The 9,851-nt window shown below is 35.9% G+C and overlaps 1 protein-coding gene and 1 pseudogene across 3 annotated transcripts; both read left to right on the top strand.

Moving 5' to 3' along the window:
• Window positions 1–1,820: 1,820 nt before the first annotated feature.
• Window positions 1,821–3,965, top strand: LOC102669963 (pentatricopeptide repeat-containing protein At3g22470, mitochondrial). Of its 2 annotated transcripts, XM_014767692.2 has the most exons (2): window positions 1,821–3,288; window positions 3,695–3,965. In XM_014767692.2, exons 1-2 carry the CDS (start codon window positions 2,010–2,012, stop codon window positions 3,934–3,936), a joined length of 1,521 nt encoding a protein of 506 aa, XP_014623178.2. In that variant the 5' UTR covers window positions 1,821–2,009; the 3' UTR covers window positions 3,937–3,965. The 2 variants fall into 2 exon arrangements, with proteins under 2 accessions (XP_014623178.2, XP_040865692.1); XM_041009758.1 differs by having other exon boundaries at window positions 1,821–3,965.
• A 16-nt stretch (window positions 3,966–3,981) lies between these two features.
• Window positions 3,982–9,311, top strand: LOC100815816 (putative 3,4-dihydroxy-2-butanone kinase; annotated as a pseudogene). Its single transcript, XR_005888605.1, has 14 exons — window positions 3,982–3,990; window positions 4,128–4,140; window positions 4,260–4,333; window positions 4,421–4,484; window positions 4,786–4,898; window positions 5,003–5,050; window positions 6,280–6,350; window positions 6,415–6,529; window positions 6,772–6,943; window positions 7,270–7,353; window positions 8,212–8,267; window positions 8,650–8,780; window positions 8,868–8,960; window positions 9,140–9,311. The product of XR_005888605.1 is annotated as a putative 3,4-dihydroxy-2-butanone kinase (transcript).
• The last annotated feature ends 540 nt before the right edge of the window (window positions 9,312–9,851 follow it).

A 9,851-nucleotide genomic window follows, 5' to 3' on the forward strand; every position in this document is an offset into this window, starting at 1 on the left:
GCAAAGGTCCCGGTGGCGCTATGTCTCGTAATTTGGGAATTAAAACGAAGGCGGTTTTCCCTTAAAACCGTCGTTGTTGTTTTGTTTATTATTACAAAAATGCCATCAAAGTGTATTCTAAGACGGTCATTAACAACCGTCTTAAAATGTACGTTGTAAAAAATAATTTTCAGATATTATAATTACAAGTTTGCCATCGCATCACATTCTAAAACGGTTGCAAATAACCGTCTTAGAATGTGCGTCGTAAAAAACTATATTTCTAATAGTGAATACTAATTTTTACATGCAAACATTGTCGACTGGAATATTATATCAAGCAGAAAAATGTAGAAAAACATATATCTAAACTTGGTTTATAGGTTAGAGTCAGACTTTACAAACATGTTGACCTCAAGATTTTGAATATGCAATGCTATACTCAAACAAACTTCAACAATAACTTTTTAAATTCACTACTTCTTTTTTTAGCTGAAAAGCAACTGATAAAAAATTCTATGGTGGTATGATTGGCACGAAAACCTTTTGTCTTTCATTAGTCGAAGGTATTTTATCGATCTTGAAATATCAAGTCTTCGCAGCACTCCCTCGACAAAGACATTATTATATAAGTTACCTTAGATAGCCATATTACACCATCCATGAATTAATGAAGTATAAGTTACAACGTTTGGTAAGCAGCCCTTGCAAATCATCAAATCAAACACTTTCATGGCGTCTTCCATTTGATTTTGCAAACAATGAGCACTAATAATTGAACCATGGAAGCTATTATGCTTTTAGACCTAGAAACCATACCCTCTTTGCAATATCTGTCAAATATAACAGTATAAATTTCCACATCTGGCATGATTCCCTTTTTGAACATGTTACCCAACAGAGTTGAAGAAGAAAGTGATTGGCTGTGGGAATAGAGCGCTGAAGAACCAAAGCACTTCTTGCATTGAAGAACGAAGAGAGAGCGACAGGAAGGGATACCTCGTATTCACTTTCTTTGGACATTTTTATCCCTGATTAGTCATTAGTCATATATACCTCCTCTTCACTTTCTTTGTTATGTTTGTAAGTTACTCAAACTGGTACTTCCAAAACAATTATGGTCTTCAATTTTTTTGCTCGTGATTTTGAATTTTTTTTACTAGCTCAGGAAATGAATCTTATTTTCTTAAATTTACTTACATACAGATTATAAAATTCAACCAATATTAAAAAAAGACATGAAACCCAGGAGCATTTAGAAAATAAATTTAATATAAGATTTTTTAATTTTTTCATCGTTCGTTGAATTTATTTTTCACGTAACATTTATCATATTTATAATCCTTTTATGTTTCCACATAATTAAGGTTTTTTATTTTTCATGTAAGTCAATTTATTGAATAAGTTTATTTTTCAAATCGATAAAAAATTTAAAATTGTCCCAAAATTAAAAATAATCATTGTATTAGAAATATAATGACACGTCATCCTTACATGAAAAATCAACAATTATTTTTAAAAAGGTTTAATTTTAAATAAAAACTTTCAATATTATTTTTAGTAAGTTGTATTTTAAATTTGTACGTTTAAATCATATTTTTTTAATGATGTGTAAGTCACAAATTATTAATTACTTAAAAGCAATAACTGAAATAAAAAATATTAAATTTTATCGAAACTAAATAGAAAATTAAGCAATCAAAATAAGGGATGATAATCACATTTAAACATTTTAATTTTTAAGAATTAGGGCATGTTTGAATTAAGTTTGCAAATATACCCTTAGCAGCAGAAGCCAAACGACGTCGTTGTACGGGTTTATCCGTTAACCCTTCCTCCCTAGTTTCTAACTTGCTGAAAATTGAAGCTGCACGCCGATGCATGGAAACCTCTCTCTTATATACGTTAGGACCAAACCCAACTGATTCCATAAACCGGAGGATTTCCGCTTTGCCCAGGCCAAGTTTCCCTACTGAAAAAGCTAGCCGACGCCGACGGAGTCACGCGAGGAAGCCGCGTCTGAGCGAAAGATGAAGAGAGCGTTCCGGCGGCTATCTTCCTTCACGCGCCTTCTCCACTCGCGCCCTCCCCCACGCGCCCCCCTCGCCCTCAACAGAATCCTCGCCTCCCTCGCGAAGGCGAAGCGCTTCCCCGCCGCGATTTTCCTTTGCGCCCAAACGGAGTCTCGCGCCAGGAGCGTCGCCCCCTGCCACGTCACCCTCACCATCCTCATCAACTGCTTCTGCCACGTCGGCAAGGTCGCTCTCGCCTTCTCCGTCTTCGGGAAGCTTCTCAAGCGCGGTCTCCCGTACGACGTCGTCACGGTCAACACCCTCATCAACGGCATCTGCCTCAACGGCGCCGTTTCCACCGCGCTCAAATTTCACGACGAAATGCTCGCGGATGGATTCGAATTCAACGAAATCACCTACGGGACTTTAATTAACGGACTCTGTGATGCAGGAAAAACAAAAGTCGCTGTTAGATTGTTGAGGATGATACAACATTGTGTTTTTAATGTTAAACCCAATGTGGTTATGTATAGTAGAATTATTGAAGCTTTGTGTAAGGAAGGATTAGTGAATGAAGCTTGTGAGTGGTACTATGAAATGGTTGGTAACAATGTTGAGCCTACTGTTTTCACTTTTAGGCCTCTCGTGAGAGCGTTGTGTGTCGCGGGATGGTTGAACGAGGCGGTTTGGATGGTGGAGGAGATGATTTCGAAGGGTATTTATGTTGATCTTTATGTGTTTAGTGTTTTGATTGATGGGTTGTGTAAGAAGGGGATGGTGGGGGAGGCACGGGAGGTGTTTGATGAAATGATTAAGAGAGGCTGTGGGGTTAGTGTTGTTGCATGCTCGTCCTTGATGGTGGGGTATTGTTTGAAGAACGAAGTGGACGAGGCGAGGAGGTTGTTTGACGCGGTTGTGGGACGACCGGACGTTTGGAGTTATAATGTTTTGATTAACGGGTATTGCAAGGTTAGGAGATTGGATGATGCCATGAAGTTGTTCTATGAAATGTGGGGGAAGAATGTGGTTCCGAATCTTGTGACTTACAATTTGTTGGTTGATTGTGTTTGTAAATGCGGGAGGGTGGCGATTGCTTGGAAGGTTGTTAAGACGATGTGTGAGAGTGGTTTGGCGCCGGACGTTGTTACTTATAGTATCTTATTGGATGGTTTGTGTAAAGAGCAACATCTTGACCTGGCGGTTGTGTTGTTTAACCAGCTGATTAAGAGGGGCGTGGCACTTGATGTTTGGAGTTATAGTATATTGATTGATGGGTGTTGCAAGAATCAGAGGATAGGTGAGGCCATGAATTTCTTGAAAGAAATGCATTTAAGGAATTTGGTTCCTCATATTGTGACTTACACTTCTCTTATTGATGGCTTGTGCAAATCTGGGAGGCTGTCGTCTGCGTGGAGGCTTCTCAATGAGATGCACAATAATGGTCCACCCCCTGATGTTGTTGCTTACAGTACCCTGTTGCATGCTTTATGCAAAAGTGAACATTTCGACCAAGCAATTTTATTGTTTAACCAAATGATCAGGAGGGGTTTGGCACCTGATGTTTGGAGTTATACCATCTTGATTAATGGACTGTGCAAGAGTGAAAGGATAGACGAGGCCGTTAATCTCTTTAAAGACATGCATCTAAAAAATTTGGTTCCTGATACCATAACTTACATTTCTCTTGTTGATGCCTTGTGCAGATCTGGGAGATTCTCTTACGTGTGGCAGCTTGTTAATGAGATGCATGGCAATGCTCCACCCCTGGATGTTATCAATTACATTGATGCACTTTGCAGAAACCAGCATCTTGACAGCAAGTGCCTTGCTTCAGCGTATTGTTGACAAGAGTCTATTAATATGTTCACGCTTAACTATACTTACCGATGGTTTGTATGAAGTTGGAACAATTAATACTGCACTGTATTTTCCAAGCATCTTTTAATTAAAGGATGTTGTCAGCATGCCCAAAAATATACCACTATGATCAATGGACTTTGTGAGAAGATAGATTGATTGATGAACAATGAGCTTGCTTTAAAAGCTGCAAAATTTCTAACTCTTCTGGAAAACAACACAAGATTGATAAGATGAGAAACTCTTCATGAAGTGGTCACTAGATAGAATTCTTGTAAGGTGATAGAACAAGGTTAGTTACTTTAGTTTTGATTTCAATTATACTTTTGAGATGTTGGTCCCATTTTTATAGACTTCTTTACTCTACCAATCGAAAGTTGATTTTTTTTTTTAAAAAAAATTTGATTGCAGATGTTGTGACTGAATTCATTGAAGGTCTTGTGGAGACATATCCTGGACTACAATATTTAGATGGCTTTCCTCAGGTGATTACACAGACACTTACAGACACATGCATAACTTGTGCAATATTTGTGAGAGTTGATGAAGGCAGTTTTTTTGCTTGAATGTAGGTGAAGGTTGTCTTACGTGCAGATGTTTCAGCTGCAACATATGATAAAGTTGCAATCATATCAGGTGTGCGACCATGCATAGGATACTTTAATATTGCTTTACAGTTCATTTTTTCAGGAGTTGTGCCATTAGGATTCTGTTCAAAGTTTGTAAGAATTGTGATGCCTAGAAAATATTTTTTTAAAAAAAAGTTGTAAGAGGAAGGAATAGGATATGAAAATGGTGTGTGGAAATATGATATTTCACCCTATGAAACTTGTATAAAATGAAATTTCTTAGAATGATTTTGCAACTTTATTTGTTCAATTTAATTGCGTACATAGGTTTATTGAGAAATTGTGTACATTCATATTTTATGTTACAGGGGGAGGAATTGGCCATGAGCCTGCCCATGCTGGATTTGTGGGAGAAGGAATGCTTACTGCAGCAATTTGTGGTGATATATTTTCTTCTCCACCTGTTGACACAATTCTAGCTGTATGCTTCATGTTATTAGAATTGATATTCATGTCACCTTTTCATTTATAAACACAATGCTCTCTCTTTTTCTTCTGATACCACCTATATATTTGGAAATTTAGGGGATACGAGCTGTGACTGGTCCTAAGGGATGTCTTTTGGTTGTAAAGGTATTTTTCTTTCTTTCTTTAGCATTTTGCCATCCTAAGTACAGCTTTTTGCATTGCTCTTTCATATAAGTATGCATATTTTTTTTTTTTTTGAACGGCCAAAAGTATCATATATTATAAAAGGATAGTACCAGAGGTACTGCAAAAATACAGATAGAAAGCCATAGGCTGAGGTTGGAAAGTAAAAGCTACAAAAGCTTCCTCAACTAGAACCTTACAAAAACCACCCATCCTTCCCAGACTAGGAAAAGGCGAAGGACATAGATGATGACCATTGTTGAAACGGAATGGCAAAGTCCTTTTCCCACCCCCTCAACCAAGACCAGGTGAGAAAAATTGCATCATCCACCAACTTAGAAATAACGAACTGTTGATTTTTAAAAATCATGGCATTCCTATAGTTCCAAATAGAAACTGTAGCTGCTACCCACCAAACCTTCCACTTTCTATTAATAGCTTGCGAAGCAGCCAAAGAGAGGTGCTGAGTGAAGTGGTCCACCGGCCTGCAATGCATGACTCTAGCTTCCTTGACCCAAGAGGTAAATTCCCACCACAGTGGCATAATCTTTTTGCAAGAAAAGAAAAGATGAGAGGCAGATTCCACTTGGCTTTGGCAAAAGGTGCAGAGGTCACTATCAAGAGCGACTTGCCGTCTAGATAAGTTTTCCTTAGTCGGAAGTCTATCCCAAAGGAGTCTCCAAGCAAAGGATAGAGCTTTCGGAGGAGCTTTTATATCCCATAACTGACTGAAGGCATGATTCTGATATGCTGTTGATTGGGCATCTCTAATATAATGATAAGCACTGGATGTAGTAAAGGTTCCTTTTGGATCAGCACCCCATACCCACTGGTCCTTCAAAGCTGCATTAGGAGATAAGGCTGAAACCTGGTCGATAAAGTCTGAAGCACTACCCAACTCGTGATCGAAAAGGCTGAAACCTGGTCGATATAAGTATGCATATTAGATGTCCTACACATGCAACATGTTATCTGCCGTGGTCAGGATCATAAACAGTGAAAAGATTTATAAGCTTATTTTTTATTATAATAATATATAATATCATGTGCCAAAAAAATTAAAAAAACTTAACATCTTGTGAAATGAACTTGAAGCTGTGAGTAGCATATAAGAATGTGTGGCTTTTGCACTAGTACGGTCAGTTCATAATGAGTCATTAGGATTTGCTTTTGTTTCTGGATTCATAGTGTTCGAATTTGGGTGTTGATAGAACTATACTGGTGATCGTTTGAACTTTGGTTTGGCTGCCAAGATAGCAAAATCTGAAGGGTATAAAGGTATGTCTAGCTGGCTAGTGTTTTCTTATTGTACTTTAAATAATTAAATATTCAGTATGTAGGTAAAGTATGACATGTATTTTGCCTATGCAGACTGTTATTATTGGTGACGATTGTGCACTACCTCCACCTCGAGGGATTGCTGGAAGAAGAGGTTTGGCAGGAACTATTCTGGTTCACAAGGTACATTCATGAAGTCACTTCTTTTCTTTTGCTACCAATGCATATAAATGCTCTAACCACACATTTTCATTAGAACATATGAAGGGACTGTGTGCCCTATGCATTAATGTAAATTTCATTTCTTGACATCAGCATTATAAATTGTAAATATAATTATAACGAAATATTATGTATTTTAGTTATAGTTCCTAGTTGTTATGTATTTTACACGTTTATTGATACTTTTTTTTTGTATGAGCCAGGTTGCAGGAGCTGCTGCTGCTGCTGGTCTTTCTCTTGATGATGTTGCTGCAGAAGCTAAACATGCATCTGAAATAGTAGGAACAATGGGTGTTGCTTTGACTGTACAAAATTCCTGGTCAAGTTGCATCAGATCGTTTGGGGCCAGGAAAGATGGAACTTGGTCTTGGAATTGTAAGTGTCTTTTATTAGTTCAATGCCCCCTTAACAAGAAAAAGTATATAACTCAAATTTTCTACAGTAGTGCAGATCTGTCAGTTTATGTTTTATAGCCTGAAATAAGCTCGTGTTGTTATTTTTCTTGTGATTTTCAGCTCACAGCAGTGGAGATAGTGTGATTTTCTTTGCTCTTTGTTCTTCTCTTTATTAATAAATTATTCTTTTATAAAAACTACTCAATAGTTATTTGCTATTTTTCCCCCTAATTGAAGTCTGTCTTTGCTGCAATCTTTTCTAGTTCATGTTCCAAATTATGCTCATTACGTGGTATTATTTTACAGCATGGAGAACCTGGGGCAGCTGTGGCTAATATTCAGCCCGTAAATGTGGTGGCTTCTCATGTTCAGCAGCAAATTTTGTCCACGGTATGCCGCAATAGTGCATGGAAAGTTCTTGATGGGTGTATACTAATTGATTGGGAATGAAATGCTCTTCTAACATATACTTTACAAGCACATCGCAAATTCACAATCATTGGCATGTGTGACAAATGAACTTTGATGTTCAGCCTTTGACTGTACTAGGAGCATTCTGTTTAAGATACTCAACCGAGTCTGAAGAAATTTAGCATATAAAGTTCATTTTTACCCCTCTGTATTTCATATAGAAGGTGTCCTATTCTATTTTACTAATATTCTATTTGAATAAGCTACCTGTTAGCACCTAAGTTTTAGTGTAAAGTTTATTTATATATTGGAGACACTGTAGAGACCAAACAATGTTTTGTGAACTTATGTTAGCACAAATTAATATAAATAGGAAAGTGAGCAGGATAATACACTAAATAAAAAAAATTCTCTGAATTGAGTCAAATATAAATAATGACCAATTAAAATTATAATTGGAAAATATATTCAAATGATAGAACCCTATGACCCTACAAATATTGGATAAAGAAAACTTATGAAGGAGCCATTTTCTCCAATTAGCATAAATTGGACAAAGAAAACTTATGAAGGAGCCATTCTCTCTCTAAGTAGCATAAAAATGCCAAATGGACTATTCTGTCTGCTAAAATTTGTAGCAGTTAAATTTGACTACAACATCTTATTAGAAAGGACTTTGGGATTGGGTGGGAATAATGTGCACAGATTGATCCCAAAATTGCATCTTCTTATCAATCTATTCATTCCTTTCGTCAATAGGAGTACTTTAAGTATGTAGGTAGTGCAATTATCATTCTAGTGGATGTGGTCACAATCTTATTTTGGTAATGTTTGCAGGAAACAAACTATGTTCCGATAACTCGAGGAGAAAGAGTGGTCCTTATGGTCAATGGGTAGGTTCATGAATGTGTTTCATAGATCTTCTCATTATAGAATATTGAGAAGATAACAGTTCTTTAACTTTCATTAAAAAAAGTTGTCTCATCTGATCTACTTTTTTATTGAAAATATATTGCGTTTCATTTAGGTACCATTAACAACCCATCCATCCTTTTAGCTTTTTCATATGCATTCTTTGAAGGTTTTTAACTTTGCATGTTTTTCAGGCATACATTTTACTTTTAAAATATTTTGACATTCCTAACTCAAACCCCATAATCTAGACTTTCAAATATTGCATCTGAAAATGCTTTCAATTATTTTATTGATGTTCAAGATTCCTTTTGACAATATTTTTCCTTTAGAATGTTTACTTAAATGATTCTTCATATGCAGGTTAGGTGGCACTCCTACAATGGAACTAATGATTACAGCTGAAAAAACAGTTCCAATATTACAACTAGAACATGGATTGGCTGTTGATAGAGTTTATACAGGGTCATTTATGACTTCTCTTGATATGGCAGGTTTGTTGCCACAGCTATTAGCAATCAGCCTTTTTCTTTTGTGATTCATTATGCAGTTCTGATTAGCATTATTTCATTTTCTGTTAGGTTTCTCAATTTCTATTATGAAGGCTGATCCAGTTATTCTTCAACGATTAGATGCTCCAACTAAAGCTCCTTATTGGCCCGTTGCTGCTAATGGTTGGTAATTTTCTCTAGTTGTTTTTATCAATCAATTTTATTACATGGACAATTTTCAATATCTGTACTTTTCTAGTAACAAGCTTTTACCTAAAAGGTTCATTCAACTGTGATATTGATTGGAGCAAATTAATTAATTATTCATTGATTGAACTTTTGAAATTGTTTTTTCTTTAAAGGTAATCACCCGCCTGCTAAGATTCCTGTTCCAATCCCAGCATCTCGACAGCACAGACTGATGAGCTATATCCATGGAAATTAGATGTCATTTCCCTTCTATGCCATGTAACTATTGTGATCTAAGAAATTAGATTTGGACAAATTTATGCTTAATGACAACCCTTTGAAAAATGATCATAAGAATTCTATCTGATTGGATTATCTGGTAGTTTTTCTGTTTTTGGGGAGGATTTCATTTTTGAGTGTGGAATTGCTGTCCATGCCACCAACAACATCTGACAGGATGGATGTGCTGTTAGTATATTATTTACAAATGACTAAATTATGGAATAAAAATCTAAAACTGGTCAGATGTTGAAATGTATTCATGATAAATACATTGAAGAACAATTGTAAGACTAATTTGGAGTATCAGCTTGACAATGTAATGTGATAAATGATTTAATAAAAACATGAGAACAAATTAAAGTATTTTTTAAGATTTAGAAAACAAAATTAAATCCAAAAAATAAAAAAAGTGTTTAATCTTATGTTTATATATAATTATTTTAAAAAAAATATATAAATAATGGTTAAGATAAGTATGACAATGGAGTACCATGAGACTGTGTTGCTCCTTATTCTTGTTTCCTAACATATAGAAGAGAGAAAATTAATACTAATAACAATAATAGTTATCATAGATATTTATACGGTATAATTGTAACTGTG

This window comes from Glycine max, chromosome 15 (genome assembly GCF_000004515.6).
Source record: "Glycine max cultivar Williams 82 chromosome 15, Glycine_max_v4.0, whole genome shotgun sequence".
In the NCBI taxonomy this organism is placed as follows: domain Eukaryota; kingdom Viridiplantae; phylum Streptophyta; class Magnoliopsida; order Fabales; family Fabaceae; genus Glycine; species Glycine max.

Bases quoted from the DNA above. Each gene is read 5' to 3' on its own strand.
- LOC102669963 (XM_041009758.1), top strand. From the start codon at position 2,010: ATGAAGAGAGCGTTCCGGCGGCTATCTTCCTTCACGCGCCTTCTCCAC.